The 17584-nt window shown below is 40.2% G+C and overlaps 2 protein-coding genes across 2 annotated transcripts; both read right to left on the bottom strand.

Moving 5' to 3' along the window:
• Positions 1 to 1989: 1989 nt before the first annotated feature.
• Positions 1990 to 5880, bottom strand: hsd17b7 (hydroxysteroid (17-beta) dehydrogenase 7). Its single transcript, XM_010774425.1, has 9 exons — positions 5723 to 5880; positions 5107 to 5310; positions 4581 to 4673; positions 4312 to 4426; positions 3040 to 3234; positions 2812 to 2925; positions 2663 to 2719; positions 2488 to 2586; positions 1990 to 2399 (listed from the first exon to the last, which is right to left on the bottom strand). Exons 1-9 carry the CDS (start codon positions 5755 to 5757, stop codon positions 2304 to 2306), a joined length of 1008 nt encoding a protein of 335 aa, XP_010772727.1. The 5' UTR covers positions 5758 to 5880; the 3' UTR covers positions 1990 to 2303.
• Positions 5881 to 6013: 133 nt separating this feature from the next.
• Positions 6014 to 17146, bottom strand: ddr2a (discoidin domain receptor tyrosine kinase 2a). Its single transcript, XM_010778804.1, has 15 exons — positions 17142 to 17146; positions 16354 to 16585; positions 15911 to 16058; positions 14379 to 14481; positions 13316 to 13499; positions 12566 to 12806; positions 12250 to 12315; positions 11445 to 11581; positions 11131 to 11341; positions 9828 to 10060; positions 9607 to 9734; positions 9280 to 9477; positions 8953 to 9187; positions 8161 to 8310; positions 6014 to 8081 (listed from the first exon to the last, which is right to left on the bottom strand). Exons 1-15 carry the CDS (start codon positions 17144 to 17146, stop codon positions 7950 to 7952), a joined length of 2403 nt encoding a protein of 800 aa, XP_010777106.1. The 3' UTR covers positions 6014 to 7949.
• Between the last annotated feature and the right edge of the window lie 438 nt (positions 17147 to 17584).

Below are 17584 nucleotides of genomic sequence, written 5' to 3'. Positions count from 1 at the left end.
CTAAACATGCTAAAATATCTGTCTCAATATTTTATGATATCAGAATGTCGTTGTTTCTTCAATTCAAATAGTAGGATGTTACAGTCTAGTTGTGGTATTAAAAAATAAAAGGTTTATACATCTTTACACAAAGGCCAGTTTTTTACTCAGTGGTTAAAACGTTGTACAACATCTTCATACACAGCTCTCATTGATCACTGATGGTATTTTGGGAGCTGCATTTTAACCTTATAAGGAAAGTGAAACCCTGGCAGCTGATGGCCTTGTTAGTGAACACTGTGATGAACAGAGTCAAATGCACTTCAGCTCTGCCACAAACAAGATTCCTGCTGTTTATTTATTCACACTGCAGGTGTTTCCACTTCAGTAAAGACATCCAAACACAAACAAGACTAAGAGGTAACCTTACAAAAATTACATTGGTGTGGTTCTAAGTGATTTGCAGGGTGTGCTCATTGTGTTCCAGTTAATCTGTTTTTCTCAAAGTCTTTACAGAGTGGCTTCAATCAAAAGTCCAACAAGTTCCCATTAGCAGCTTAAGTCAGAAGGTTTTTGTCTGGACAATGTTTAAACTGAATACAACTACGTATGTGCAATATTACCGTAAATAGCTGTTCCACCTTAAATACTTTCACCTGGCTGCTCCAAACTGTTATATGTACTGGATGTGTATTTTGTAAATTGTGTCATTTCTATGTTTGTGCATGCTTCTTGAGTGATATTAAGCTCTTTGGCTCTTTGCTCTAACAATTGTACATTTCCCCACGGTGGGACGAATAAAGGTGTTCTGATTCAGATTATTATTTTACAGGATTTATAATATTTTATGATACACATCAAGTTTCTAGTAATTTAATATAAATATGATTTTGAAATGGACAATTATGCCCCAAATACTTTTACTTAAGTATATATCTTGAGGCCAATCCTTTTTAAATTATATTAAGTAAGATTTTGAATGCATGAGTTCTGCTTGTAACAAGTAACATTTAAAATGTGGTATCAACACTTTTACTTAAGGGAAAAGAGTACTTCTTCCACCTCTGTCAATAAGAAATGTGGCAACAAAATCGGTCATTTATTTTCTTTCTCCTCCTCACGTTACTGAACTGATGGTGCTAAAGTGCAGAGGTGGAAGAAGTATTCAGGTGCTTTACTTGAGTAAAAGTACCAATACATTACTATCAATATACTTCATCACAGTTAAAAGTCCTGCATTAAAAGTCTTACTTGCGTAAAAGTACAAAAGTATTATCAACTAAATGCAGGCTACTTAAAGTATAACAAGTAAAAGTATCATTGTGCACAAAATGCCTTTATGTGTGTCAATAACTATTATTTATACAAGTGACATTTGTAGATAATATTCTTAAATTGTATTTAAGTACAGTAAATGTAGTTAGTTACTTCCCACCTCTGTTGAAGAGGTCCAACCCTCCGGGTACAGCCAGTCCCTCCTGAACACACTTAGGCAACTCAGTCGATTATTGTGATTGCGCAGCCGAAGATGACTTCTCCAGTCACCAAAGCAATGATAGAGTCCTACGCGCTCATGGTCATGGTAATGGGCTCGTTTTTCGTCTATTTCTGCGGGATGGTCTGGGCTTTTTGCAACCCGAAACTGAGCGGAGCAGAGGAGGAGTGTGTGGTCGTGAAACAAGCAGCGGAACCCGGGGACGACTGTTGGTTTAGCGCTCCAAATCCTCCGGAGAGGAATTTCAGGTGCGTCTGTACGCATCTGCCGGCACCGCCGTACACCGCAGAGGGGCTCACACAGACCACTTATGTCAACTTTTGGGATGATACCGATAGTCTGATGTCAGACTGCAATGCATTTTGCCGTGAGGATCATGGCATTAACAACCACATTGGACACAGTCCCTCCTGGACAGCAAAGGATAGACAGATTGTGACCTAGCCTACCATCCATGCACACCCACTGCACACGTGTCGTTATCCTCATATGTTATAGTGCTTTATGGAATGAATTGACTTGCAAGAAGTTGGACAAGAACAGGCAAAAGTGAGTTTATTGTTAAACCATCATAACATAGGCTCCATAATTCTTTGTCCATAACAGACATTTCATTTAGAGAGTAGAGTCACTGTAACTTGTTGATTTGAACTGTAAATTCATTCTTGTATGTTGCAGTGTCAGGCAAAGGACAAAGCTATTTCTGTTAGCGTACATGCTGGTCCCAAATCACCAGACCGAAATACAATAGTCTCCATCCCAGAATCGTGTCATCCTGTAAGCACCATGATGATCCAGATCCTGCAGGACGGCTGTGAACTTTCCAGGATTATTTTTGTTTCCCTTTTAGTTTCTTTCTTACTTCACTTTCTAGTTGCAGTAGTTGCTCATACAATGCCTCGGATGTTTCCAAATCAATATCCATCTGCAGAGGGGAACAGACAACACACAACATTAACTATTTTACAAGATTGTTTTAAATGAAATGTACTGTATAGTATTCTTTGCCATACCTTGCGTGGCTGTATGTAGTTGTTGCCTAGCCCAGATGTTGAGCTGTGGTACTTAGCTTGAGGGTCCAGTGATTCAGGCTTTTGCTTAAAGAGCCAGAACTACAAGAAAGAGCAGCAATCATGATTTAATTTGTACACAATTGTGCATGAAATCAGAAATATTTGATTTACCTACCAGGGCTTCAGATCCATTATAAGGGTTCAGGGTGAAGTTGTTGCAGAATATCCTTATCTGAGATCACGAAAGAAAAATGCATTCAGAAACAACCAAAATCATTTCTGATGTGTGTGTGTCTGACATTTTACTGTCAGAGATGCACTCACAAGCCAAAAGACAGGCATGAGCAGGGTCCAGAGGAAAGCTGGGAATGAGGGCAGGATACCGTAGGTCATATTGGTCATCACGAAACCAGGACAAATTACAGATGAGTATAAACCCTGGAGAGCAGAATGAACACGTGATCACATTTATAGACATCATTGGAGTTAAAAGAAAAAAGTTAATTTTGCAAGTATGGGTACACAGCATGTGAGGTGTGTTTCTGAGTCGACCTGTTTGTTGTGGTGTGTGTTGAGCGCGAGGCTGAGCAGGTCCGAGGCATATTTGGAGGAGCTGTAAGGTTGTGTGCCTCTCTGGTGCTGCATGTCTTCGAGGTTAAAAGCCGGGCGGTGAGCGTTACTTGAGGAGGTCCAGATCAGCTGGGATGTGTGGCCGGCATCACACAGAACTGGTTCCAGCTCCCTGATCTGGACATAGAAAAACAACACAACATTATAATAATCATCAAAAAATAGATCTTAGCAATTCATTGATGCTCAGTTTCAGCCAGGTGATACTATTTCATGAAACAATGAGGAACTTCTTCATTGTTTCCCCAGCAGTTTGTCTTGAAACAAGGCAGAATGGAAAACATTTTGTGTGGGAAACAGATGATATTACTGTATCTTACTAATATCTCTTACAATGCAATTTACACACCTTTATGTTAAGATTGTAGAAGCAAATTCCTTATTCCCTCGTACATTTGTCGCTCCATTCGGAATTTAGTTTATTATATTTTTTGTGCTTTAGGTTTAGTAAATTGTTGTAGGCCCCAGGACGAGCGGTAACATATGTTTATTTTACAAAACCCTTTTTGTTTGTTTCTAACCATAGCAAGCTATTTGAGCTGATGTGTAAATCATACTTACAATGTTGTTCAAATATATCTATCATCTTTGTTAAGACTACAATATAAAGTGTGTGTAACTGCATAGGCCTCAAGAAATTAGTACATAACACTTCTTTTAAAAAGATAATAGAGATTTTAAGTTGCAACGACAATGGCATCTCCTTTCGTATCTAGTATCACTAAAGTCATTTCAGATTCCTAAAACTGATCAGGGAAGTTCAATTCCTCCCAAATGTGGTTAAATGTTTCAAAAATACCATCTAAAAAAAAAAAATGTATGTCTCTGAGCTGTAATGAAAAGTTTTTTTAATACAGCTGCAAAGGCAGATTTTTACTAGAGAGGAGCTTTGAGGACGTTTGTCTGTGATGGAAACTTAATACGAGTCAGAATGAATCTTTAATCTGCTAATGCACAGTAAGCTCGATACGCTCCGCAGCGTCCTCCAGCCCAGGACAGTCCTGTTAATTTTTAATGAGCATCGTTGCTAAGTGACAGACGGATCCAGTGTCACCTATACTGATCCCATCAAGGGGAAACAGTTAAAGTATTACTGTCATTCAGAAAACTAAAGGAAATCTGGTTTTGTATTAGATTCTTTGTTGTTCAAAACATATACCAGATAATTCAGGAGGCATAAGAGTAAGTACTCACTAATAAAAAGTGACCAAAGAGGTTTGTTGCAAAAACTTCCTGCAGGCTGTCAGCGGTGACGCAGTCCTTCTGTGTAAGGATCCCCTGACCTGTCGTAAACATCGTGATGATACCACTGCAAAAAATAACAAAGTTAGAGAAGCTTTGAAAGGCATCATAGGAAAGGTTTTAAATACATTCATTTTAAATCTTGATATAGACTGGACATGTTAAGCATATAAATATTACGCAGCTTATCAATTTGGAGAATCTTTAAACGTAAAAAGTACCTGGAGAAAACACCTTTGAAAAATGCATTTACATCGAATTGTGGTTTTGGCATGATGCCTGCATTCAGGTAGAGGCAGTCCAGCCGGTTATACCTGCAGGAGACAATTCACACAGATTTCTGAAACACACATATAGCACATTGTCTATGGATGAACATGTACTATAATGATGTCTTTTTGATTTGAATGCGTATTGTGTACCATGCTGTTGTGTGTATATCTGTTGAAGTAATGACATAATTGCTTTACTGTCTATGTATTCATTCAGTTTATACAGGCTAATCTTTGCATCCTGGCTGTATTTCTGTTATGAGTGATGGTCCAAATTGAGGCACATTGATATGCAAATGCTTACTTTGTGTGACAGAAAGTATAAAAAACATCTTTCTCAGTCTTAATAAGACCAACATTTATTCTGTCTCTTTTACTGTTGTATTACCTTAGCTTTAAGCACCACCAGTGTGTTCATTTGTGTGCTTTTATGCGAATCTCCTGAGTGTTTAAGTGTTTATTTATGACCTCCCACCTGAGCTTGACCTCCTGTGCAGCAGCAAGGACGGAGGAGATGCTGCTGGTGTCCATCTGCAGGAGAGCCACCTGAGCTGAGGGGTGAGAGGTCAGCAGGGCGGAGCGGGCAGCCTGAGCCCGCTGCATGTTCCTGCAGGCCAGACACAGCTGGAGGCTCTCATTGTCCTGCAGGAGCCGCTCACACAGACCCAGGCCGATGCCACTGCAGGGAGACGCACAAACAATGTAATGAAAAACATATGATGAAGGCATTTACAGATTGCATTTATAAGCAAAATACTTTAATGTACAAAATGATACAGGTAGTTGGGCTAGATATTTCTTGACAGGGAGGTTTCAAAAGTTGACATAAAGATCAGTTTCCTACACGTCCTAGGAAAATATGGTCTTTAATGATAACAACAGTCTTTAAAATAGTTTTCTTTTCAAATAGTTTCTTCAGTAGTATTATATTATCTTATTTTGTCTGTGTCTTTGTAGGCACCATTTCCTTGTTTGTGTAAGACTACTTTATAATAATAAAACCGGTTCTGCTTCTGATCAAAAACAACAGCTACAAATAAACTAGAAGACTCATATCATGAATTCATCACACCTAAGATGCCAGACATTACCTATTAGCGCCAGTCACCAACACCACCTTATTCATCTTCTCTTGTACAAACTAGAAACAAAACTGCAAACCAAAAACACAAAATGTACGACCAAATGTTGTTAAAAAGTTACACAAGGCAACAAGTCCGGTTTTTCCGAGGATGTGGACTCATGCCCTTTACCCCTCCCCATTGATGTGATTGGACACTGCAGCAGCGATCAGCCAATGAGAGGTTGACTCCATGTTGCTCAGCAGGAAGCACCGCCCACTCAGCGTCAAGATAGGAATGAAGCAATACTTCTTAAAGAGATAGAGTTCCCAGTTTAATTTTTATTTGTGTTTTTTCAACCAATGTACAACATATTTAGAATCATTTTCACTGAAAAGCGTTGAGTACAAATGTGTAATTAAACCAATTGTGAAATCTGTTGGGGTGCCACTACACTTTTACAACTATACATCTGCTATAGTCATTTAATTCAAAAAAGAGAAAATAAAACATTTAGTGAAGATATTAATTTATCCAATGGGAATCACCAAATGCTTCACATCGATCAAATGGGTATCCAAAATGCATATCATGGTTAACTTAGACATAAAGATTATTTCACCTCACACAGAGAGATATGGAGGACACATAAAAGTTGAAACACATAACGGCAGATATGAGTCTCTTTTATGGAGAAGGTGAGTGGGACAAAGGCCTCTGATAAGAGGGGAGAGCCTGTAAAATACAGCTGAAGTGGCTGAAAAACAACAGTGGTATGCAGTATTAAATTCAAGCTAGTAGATAGTTATACACAGAAGTATGAGGAAATAAGAGAAACGACTCCAGTATACATCAACAAAAGAAAGAACAAACTATAACTAAAATTGCAGATGAGTCTTCGGCTGGTTGTATTTCTACATTTTCTTCACCTTTCTCATTTAAAAAGGAAATACACTTTCTTTGTCAACGTAATCGAACCATAAGCAGGCATTCACTTCTTCAACACTCACAACACATTCGCTAGCACCTTCCTAATGACACATAGCCTATTATTAAAAGGGGCCCCATTATGCTACTTTTCAGTTTCCATGCTTTAATGTTGAAAAGGGTCTTTATTTTTCCTATTGTGCCTGTGCTGCAGCACCTCTTTTCACCCTCTGTCTGAAACCAGAGCAGAGTCTGCTCTGATTGGTTAGCTGGCCGACTCTGTTGTGATTCGTCAACCACTTAGAGATGTCCCGCCCCTTAGCCTGTCAAGTACAATGTGAGTGAACTTTGGGATATTAGCCTTTGCAGACCATTTACATGCAGAAAAACCTATATAACATACTACAGGAAAGGGACATCTCAGAAAAAGCATAACAGGGCCCCTTTAAACCAACATATCAAAACACAGCCTGTGTTCAAAATAAGCATGTTGCAACATCTGATCACCTATCAAATTGTGATATTAGTTTGTGATGAATGCAAAATGATAACAGTTGAAAGTAGAAAAGAACAAATGTTTGGTAGATCCCAAAAGTGAGCAGGAAAGTTACAGAACCACATAAAATATGATGCTCCAAACACGTCAATTTAAAGAGAATATTAATTTACAAATATAGCGACGAAAGATGAACAGAAAAACAAATTTAAACATATAAATATCAATACAAAATATTGTTATTTGAGATTAAGACGTATCTTTTAAACAAACACAGTCATGTACAGTTCATGTTCAAATCACAGATGAAAGACTGCAGGGAGATGAGAAACACTGAGATACTTGATGATATTCTCAATGAGTGGAGCTTTAAAACTGAGATGAAATGTTTGAAATGCAACCGTAATGGTTGGCTCCACCTTTCACTCTCTACATTCAAGCAGTCTTCCAAAGAAAACACAAGTTTTTCAACAGTGTAATCAAACACTGTTACATGGGAAATTTGAAATGATAAAATGAAAATAAAATACATTTTTAAAAGTGCCGAATGTCAATTGCTACATTTAATTTTTGGCTTCATCAACACACCTCACAACCTTGAGAATACTTGTATGTCTATAAAACACCTTAGCTAACGTGATTGTGCCGATTAAACTCAAACTGAGACACATCAAAAGTCTTTGGTAGTCCATGTTTGTAGAGTCCATGAAACAGTCGTAGCAGGAGGCTCTCATCATATTTCTCTACTGAAATATGATAGCTCTAACCTGGATTGTGTTTGAATCATAGTTTACTCTTGTCTTGCACCAACACTGTCTTAAATATTGCCCCAGATTAAGGCTGTATATCCAGGAGGGCTCGGTGTATTTCCTGGAAGGAGGGCCTTTCCTTTGTGTTCCTCCTCCAGCAGCTCAGCATGATCTTGTAGAGCGAGTCCGGACACAGCACAGGCTGAGGCAGGTAGATCTGCATGAAGGAGTCAACAAGTTAAGCCACAGATACGCAGACCTTTATATGTATGTGAAATGTTTGGAACAACACTCACCTGTCTTTTTTGGTCCCTGAAAAACTCCCCTGTGTTTTCTATCACCTGCTCGTCAGTGAGCTGAGAGTAGGGTTGCTCCTTGCAGAAGTTCAGTATCTCCCACAGAGTCACCCCGAAGGCCCACACATCACTGGCTGTGGTGAACTTACCCTGCACAACAAAAGGTGTTGATATGTCCATGAGATTGGCAAGAAAAAAGTATTTTTAGTGTGTGATAAAAGTCATATCCTTAAAATGTACCCCCATTATTCATCCCATGTTACTTTTCATTCTTAAAGAAAACATGTTTTTCTCACCTCCAACGGGAATGAAGAATCATAAATATTGGAGACATTTCTTGATAAATGTAAGTAAATGGCCATCTTCAACAACTGAAAACTACACCAAACTTTTGTTTATAAACTCACACACAACTCGTGCATTATAGTCCAAGTCTTGTTGCCCACTACTTCCCAATCACAGGCATGTTTGCTTGACTTTTCAATTTTGTACATAGTATTGCTTAAGCGATAAGGTCAACAAAAACTAGTAAGCATGAGAGTGAATAAATGACTAAATTATTCTGCAGTGTGAGTTTGTAAACAGATGTTGTGATATATTTTCGCTTTTGTTAAACCGTGTCCCCGTTTCCTTCCTTTATCAAATATATTCTCTGTTTTCAGACTATTCATTTACTGTTGAGCCATGCGAGAAAAACAGTTTCTTCAAGAATCAAGGGTAACTGAGGTTGATTGATTGGTAAACAAATGGTCATTTTTGTGGTGAAATATTCCTTTAAGTAGTGGTGCTCACCAGCAGGATGCTCTCCCATGACATCCAGCGTATCGGCAGCACGGCTCGGCCCTGGATGCGGTAGTAGTCCCCACTGTACAGGTTTCTGCTCATGCCAAAGTCAGCAATCTTTATCGTGTAGTTTTTACCAACCAGGCAATTCCGCGTGGCCAAGTCTCGATGGACAAAGTTCAGAGAGGAGAGGTACTTCATCCCCGTTGCTATCTGAGCCGCCATATAGCACAGATTACTGAAACTGGAGAAAAAAGAGAGGAAACAGGGTTGTGTGTTGTGGATTGAAAAAAATAGACCTACATATAGAGATCTAGTGTGTTCACCACCACTCACCTGACAGTAGGTGCGTTGCTGAGCAGAGCGAGTTGTCCCTCGGGCTCGTGGCGGGACAGAAACTGGTTGAGATCTCCGTTCTCCATGTACTCTGTGATCATACAGAGAGGGTCGCTGTGGATGCACACAGCCAGCAGGCGGATGATGTTGGGATCCTTCAAACGTGACATGATCTTTATCTCCTTCAGGAAGTCATTCCTACCAAAAGACAAAAAGTACTGTAAACAACTTATTTCACAAAGAAATACATCAGAATGTTATTACTTCAACATGTTGATTTCAAGATATATTTTCAGTTTCAGTACAGGCTAATCCTGAAATCAATACCTTGCATTTTTGCTGGCGTCTGAACGGAGCATCTTCACAGCCACTAAAACTGGCTGATCCACGGGGATGTCAAATAAAAACTCTTTATTCATGAACTCCTGCATCCCGTCTGCTTCACACAGGTGCACCTGAGAGAAAGAGGAAGCAGAGGAAAGCATCATATATAACTAAGCATCTAGATCTGTCAGAAAACTTGCAGCAAACTGATAAAGGGTTCAAACCTCTCCAAACTGGCCCTCTCCCAGCTTCTCTTTGAACGTGAGCATCTTTCGGGGGAACTCCTCCACGGCAACGTCCTTCCCTGACAGCAGGTCCATAGTCAGCGCAGGGATGGCGTACGTGTTGCTTCCTGTCACACCCTGCAGGTTCACAATGTCGGCCTCTGCGTAGTGAGGGGCGCCATCTTGCACTGCAGTCGTTGAGGTGGATTTAGACGCTGCTGTGCTGGAAGAAGCTGGAACACAGCATGGAAAATGTAACTAAGAGGAACAAGATAATGTTGATAATGTATTTAACCTTCAACATATCAACTGGGGAAACCGCAGACCCTTTAAGCGATATTGTTTTTCTAATCTTTATATAACTTTTTCCAGCAATTTGTTACTGATGACTTTCCATCATTGTTTTGATAAAGAGAAGCTGTTAACAGATGGAAAGATGTATCCAGTTTATGTTTGCCATCTTTCCTAATTTTGGGGGCAGGGTTGGTCAAGGAGACAGACAGAGGCCGTTTCTCAATCTCGAGGATACTGGCTTCCAAGCCAATGTTTCAAGGATGCTACGTCATCGAGTGCCGCCGAAGGACTGTTCCAATCTCCAGCATACTTGGAATTCCACCGAGGCCGCGTCCTTGGTTTGGGGGAAATTTCTCGAGGCTGCACATGGGTAGACTTCGTGTCCTTAAAATCCCCACAATGCTTTGCGCACGGACCAATTTCAAAAACCCTTGCGGAGAATGGCTGAACCGACGCAGCACACATTTAAGTAGTATGTAGTGGCGTAGAACATGTGTTGGTAAAAATGTTACTTTGTTACATTTGTTATCATCAAAAATGTGTTCCGTGAGAGTAAAGCAAGTTCATAATTAGATAGACATCGTGAGGTATTTATTTTCGGTACATTTTATGTTGAAACCGTTAGAGAGAGTGGCACACTTGTTAGCCTGTTCCATTCTTCTTCTTTTTCCGAAGCCGTGGCTTGGAAGCATACTTGCTTCATTTCTGAAGGAAGTGACTTGGAAGTACGCGACTACCAAGCCAGCATCCTCGAGATTGAGAAACGGCCACAGTTCCTCATATACTTTGTCTAATTACGTTCAACACAATATGAAAATCAACTGAAACTTTCCTAAAATGTTTTTTTAGATAACATCAATTACATTAGTTAGAATGTTTGAGAATTGGTTTTTATACCAGAATTTAAAGCAAAACTCACCATACACAGCACAAAATACAGTTTAACACTCGACAGGATGAGGTTTATCTGAGTTTATACGTAAGCAAGCAGTCCCATCCGTCCACCTACCAGACTCCTCTGAGCTCTGAGAAAACTCCGGCAGTTTACATATGATGCGTGAAGGCTCCTGGTAGTCCGGGCCGAGCGGGAAGATACGTTCGTAGGTGGCGTTAGACTCCTCCTCGCTGATTGTGCTCGACTGGTTGTGGTTGTAGGCGAACGTTTCACTCTGTATTGACAAACTAGCAGTTAGTTCATCGTCCAGCATCCGGCGAGAGGCCTAGAATAAAGGATGTGGGGGGTGAAGGAACAGATCTGACCACCTCCCGAAAGAAGATTCAATGGAATTTTGATATATTTTGCATCATCAGTGATTGGCTCACCTTCTCCAACATCTTCTGCCACACCTGCCTCCACAGGATAATGACAATGATGACCAAGAGGATGAGGATGATGGCCACTAAACAGCCAATCAGGATCCGGGTGTTGCTGTCATCGATTTTGTGGGTGGGGTCGTCCTCTGGGGAGGGAACAGGAGGAGATACATTATATAATATGCATGCGTGAACATTCGAGATGATAATGAACCTTTCAATACATCAGTCCTTATATACATATATATGTATATATATTTACTAATCAATATGACTGAACGAAGTGATATTAAAGTAAGTAAATGTTCAAAGGACTTTTGTGAAACACAGAATATGTGTCAGCAGGTAGTGTGACTTAAAAATACTGGATTCATTTTATTTAGATGAGCCAAATCATGGACAAGGCTATTTATGAATGCTGAGTGGAAAAGAGACAATGATGGGATTAGTTCCACCTGTGCTTTCCCTGCTGTGACAAATTCAAATGCCTGCGGTGATAAAACCTCTATCAAGGCCATTAGGATTTTCATAAAAAAGGTAGATTACTATTTACAAAGGGAAGGTTATCTCCATTTATTGTATTTTGCATTCGAACACCTAAACATTAACTATGTAATGTTTTCATTTAATTTAAATTTGGTCTCTTGTTTTTTGTCTTCATACTCTCCTGCATTTTCAGGATAACAACTTCAGTGCTTATTTGTTGTGTCTGCATGTTGTCAACAATATGTCATATTGTTATATTAGCCATGCATGTCACGTAATGGTTAATGAAGGCCTTCATAAAGTGTGTGAGTGTGGAGCGATCACTGACCTGGTAGTATGTTAGGAGGCAGTCCTGTCTTGGTTGTAGTCAGCGTTGTGTTGTACATGGCTGTATCTGAAGGACAGACAATACATGTTTCATCATACATCTGAAGGCCACAAAATGGACCTTAATAATAATATTCTTAGCAATAACATCATAATAAAAATAATAAGTAATGAAATATTTTTATACAGAAAATATTTCCAAATACATTTTTATTTTGCATAAGTATATAAACTTAGGGGTGTCAAAGAAGATATATATATATATATAAAGGAAAAATACTTTCTTACTACAGCAACAGATAATACACACAGTATACCTGACTGGAAGGTGATCTCGCTGAACATCATCCAGGCGTCTGCAAAGTAGAACTGGCACTTGATGGCGCTGGCCATGTTATTGAACAGGTTGACGGTGATGAAGCGAGCGCTGGGATTCTTCTCGTCCTCCACGGGGATGAAGGAGAGCGGCGAGGCCTCCCAGTCTGCCTCAGAGCGGAAGAAACACAACAACTGGCGGAAAGCCTTCACGTGCCGCGAGTACATGTTGTTGCAGTGGACCTGACACAAGACAGGAAAGGTGGGAGGAAGACCAGTAAGGAAGGGGTAAAACAGATTAATAGAGTCAGTCATACAACAAACTATAAAGAAAGGAACATAAGGGAGGATATGGTCATAACTAGACTCAGAGTTAATCTCACAGGATTAAATGGCACTTTATATGTACAGTAGTAAGTATCAAAACTTCAATCATTTGACATACATCAACTCAAAGAAATGTATACTGTAAAAACCGGTCTACACATCACAACCATCAGTAAGGCTCTATTTACAGTACTTTCTCAGGTGACACAGGGTTTCTTAGGGCACATCTAAAATGTTGATCTATACATGAATGTCTAAGATGTTGAAATGACACGATGTTTCACTCTTGTACAGTAGGTGGCAGTATGCACCTTAAAGATGTTTGCAATCCGTCATTAAACTTAGAGAAGAAGAAGATAAAGCCACATGTGGGGAGACTTTTACTTCAGATGAAAGATGTAAACTTGTATGTTCAGGATTCTCACCTTCATGGTAGTGAAGTTGCGTATGCGGTCAAACTCAAACATGATTTCAACATATCCACTGGGGAAGCTCTCGTTGGTCCAACCCACGTAGTCATAGCCGGGCCAGACATTGTAGACGTGACTGAGTGTGAAGTCATCCAGGCCACACACTCCATCAGTCAGCTGGCCCAAGCCCTCCGTCATACTGAGAAACAAGGGAAGGTTAAAAGAGATGCATAAAATACAACAGCGGGACTAGGTGCATTTACTCAATTACTGTACTTAGTTTTACATTTAAGGTACTCGTACTTTACTTGAGTATTCCATTTTCAGGCTCTCTTCTACTTCACTACTGTCATTCTGGACTCTAAAAAGTTGTGCTTTATCTGTCAGTGTTAGCAATGCTTGGTAATATTGATAGAATATGATGAATCACTGTAGACCCAAAACTATAAAAAGCAACCTTAAATATGTACAGCAGTAACAGGCAACATATACGTTTATGCAACAATATTTACTGTATATTTACTGTTTATGTCTATTTTCAAGCTTATTTCAATATTCAGTCTTGAGCAATGCCTTATTTATATAATGCTCTGACAAAAAAAATCCAAATTGAGAAAAATGCTTGGTGCTATCATTTACCACTAGATGGCAGCATTGTAAAACCAATTCCTCACATCTGCTGCTGGCCATTTTATTTCCCCTCTGCCCTGTTGCCACCTCAGAAAGAAGGAGGCCTTATTGTGTTGTGGAGGACTTTATTCACAATGCTATAATGTAAACACTTCTGTCAAAAAAAGTGTGATTAATTTGATCCAGTGTCTAAAGTTCATAAAGAGGGTTGACTCAGTCATTCCTATGAGGTGTTGCCTAACTAAGAAAACCACAATGACCCACCAACGCCTGCTGTCTCTTTGCTTTCACCATGGAGACAGGGCATCAACAATGTGAGGAGAAAACGCACTGACTCAGAATGAGAGCAATGGTGAAGCAGTGCAGTGGTGTGTGAAAGAGGAAGTATGGAATAATATACACACACACACACACACACACACACACACACACACACACACACACACACCTGTGGATGACCGCTCCATCATAGACAGAGTCGTTGAGAGACGCAGGATGAATCGGCAAGTTCATCTGTTCTCCTGCTGGAGCGTTGTACGACACGAGACCATCTGTAGAGCAAAGAAAATTGCTAAAATGATGTTTACAATGAGTCCATCATTCCCTACGCTGTGCAAGGAAATTACTATGTTGACCCAAAGAAGGTTTTTATTCTTCGAAACCGTGGTGGAAATTATGTTTTTAAAGATATCTACGGCGACATATATTTACAAAACGATGCACAGAGAAAAGGTATAATTTTTCCATTAAAGGTGGGGTAGGTAATTTTGGAGAAACCAGCCCGTGTGCGCTAGAATTTGAAAATACACATCTGGAAAAAATCTGCCACTTCCTTACAGAGCCCCTCCTCCAACACACACGAACGCGCACATGACCAATGAGGGCACGAGATAGATTTGTGCACGAGATGGAAGGCTGACAGGCAGGTAGGCCATCCAGTTACTTTAGCCGGGCCGGCTAAAATGATTGGTCGTGCTTTTTACAGCGCCACGGCTTCCACAGATGAAATATTTGTATTTTATTGTCGAAGCATTTAAGATATTCATTGCTATCGGGATGTTAAGATCATTCCATGGACTATAACAAAAAGTGTTTCTGAAATAAATTACATGATATACATATACAGAATATGCAAACTATGTGATGTTTTCAGACAGTATGAAGAACAGTTGATTAGAGGGCCTGGTGACACTAGTATTGGACTGACAATCTGCCCACAAAGCTTCAGCTTTCAGGGAATAATTTCAAGACGTCTGCTTTTTTCAAAACTTACGCCACGCTTTTACACCACTGACAGTTTTTGTTCCATCTCTTCTGCTTTGATTGAAGTTTCATTTTTACCAGGTTTCTATACCCAAAATCATATGATATTTTCTGTTTCATGTGATTTTCTGATAATACCTAAAAAGCAACCAACGTCCTTTTTCCTTTGTACTCAAATAAACTTACCAAAGCATGCAATATTTTTGTAATCATCACTCAAATTGTTACTTGCTGAATATCATAATTTTTGTCGGCATGGGTTCATTTCAGTTTTCAGCTATAGAGCGCTTTACAACGCAACTTTTGGGACTCTATGGGTTATTGTGCTGTTTGTTCAAAAATGTTATCAAAATGCTGTATGTTTCAAATAAATCTCAGTAACTTTAAAAAGGTGATTCAATATGTAGTCAGGAGAAAGATTATTATTGTTTCTATTCATACATTTGTTGTATTTTTGTATTTTGTATGTATTTTTATTTCATTTCTTTGTGTTATATTGATAAAGTTATGTAAGGCTTATGTTTCTGGGAAATCTAGAAACGAAAGTGTAATGTATGCAGCTGTAAAGGGTATAGAGGATCAGCTGATCCCTTATATCTTTATGGGCTCAAAGGTAGACTGGGGCTCAGGTGTCATCTTTGCTCTCCTCCTCCTCCTCCTCACTTATAATCTTTTTAATCTCCTGTCTTTTTATATATTTTCCTTTCCTCCTCTTACCCAGCCATTCACAGCCGTAGAGCTCCACTCTCATGCAGACGTTCATGGAGTGATCGGTGACGGGCATGAAGCGGACGAAGCGAGCGATGATTGGCGGCTCGAGGTCCTTCAGCACGATGTCGTACGCGTTCCTGTTTCCTTCAATCACCTGCAGGAGGACAAACACACCTTGACCTCATGCAGAAGCTCCCTAATGATTAAGAATGAATCATGACCTCCTCATATCATTTATAGGTAGTGAAGAATTAATGAATCTCTATTGCGACCATAAACACAGTGATACCAGGCAAAAACAATGACAAGCTATAAAAGCAACGGACGGATGATGAGTATCAGTACACCGTGGCATCTTTATCGGAAGTTTGTTTTAAAGGTCAAATTGATTAAAGAGTGATATCAAAGCCAGGAAAACTCTTGTTTTACCTCTGACTGATAGGACTCACCTGCTTGCCCTGCCTGTTTCTCCACGAGATCCAGCGGCTTCCATCGCGGCTGTACTTAATCTTGTACATCTGGGAGAACTCGTTTCCGATGCCGCCCGCATGACGCCCCTGGGTGCCCACGAGGGTGATGAAGTGGAGCGAGCGCAGGTCGATCTGGAGAAACTCCTTCAGGCTGTCTGGCTCCACTGTTATCTCTGGACACCAAGCGCCATCGCCCTCCTCAAAGTCCAACCTGAGAGAAACGGAGGGTGGATGTTCATATTAGAATTACAGCAGGGGAAGAAAGCTGGAAGAAGAATTAGGACAGAATGGAGGGGGAAAGGTGAGAGGAAAGTTAAAGTGAGTGCGGTTGTGGATTTCAGGACTTAAAGCCGGTTATAAAAACATCTGCGCCTTAAATTCATCTTAAAGTGTTAATTTTGGGAAGGGGACTTAAGAGTGAGTCGAGACGGAACACACAGCCAGATGGATGGGGAAAGTGTATTACATCATTATACTGATACTCACTGAAGGCCACCCAAGTTAACACACACACACACACACACACACACACACACACACGCCTCCTTAATGATGTGGCTGTAAGTAGAACCCCAGTTTGTGGCTTATTGCAAATAAACCTTGAAGGATAAGCCACCCACACACACACTAACTCATTATCAGGTTAAACAAACCATGAAGCACGTGTGTGTGTGTGTGTGTGTGTGTGTGTGTGTGTGTGTGTGTGTGTGTGTGTGTGTGTGTGTGTGTGTGCGTGTGTGTGCGTGTGTGTGCGTGTGTGTGTGTACATCATTTCTGTTCAGCTCCTCTTTTCTTGTAAACTGAAACTGTCAGGTTTCACTCATCTCTCGTTGTCTTCATGTGATGTTAAATGAGTGTGTGTGTGTGTGTGTGTGTGTGTGTGTGTATNTGATACGATAACGAAATCAATCATGGACCTTCTGCCTAGGGTGCTCTGGTACCACGTACACTTATGAGCATCCTTATGTTCGAACATGGTGTTTGTTATGGCCAATCCATGACTAGCACAGAAGTCCAGTAACAAACCACCACTCCGGTTCAATCCCAATCACTCCCCTCCAAGTGTCTCCATCATTGCCCACATGTGCGTTGAAGTCTCCCAGCAAGATTGAAGAGTCCCCTTCAGGAGCCCCATACAGGACTCTTTCCAGGGTCTCCAAGAAGGCTGAATACTCTGAACTGATGTATGAAGCACACACAACAGTCAGAG

This window comes from Notothenia coriiceps, unplaced genomic scaffold (assembly GCF_000735185.1).
Source record: "Notothenia coriiceps isolate Sejong01 unplaced genomic scaffold, NC01 NC01_scaffold00000339, whole genome shotgun sequence".
Taxonomy (NCBI): Eukaryota; Metazoa; Chordata; class Actinopteri; order Perciformes; family Nototheniidae; genus Notothenia; species Notothenia coriiceps.
The sequence above is the reverse complement of the archived record's forward strand: the minus strand, read 5'-3'. Positions and strand labels throughout refer to the sequence as shown.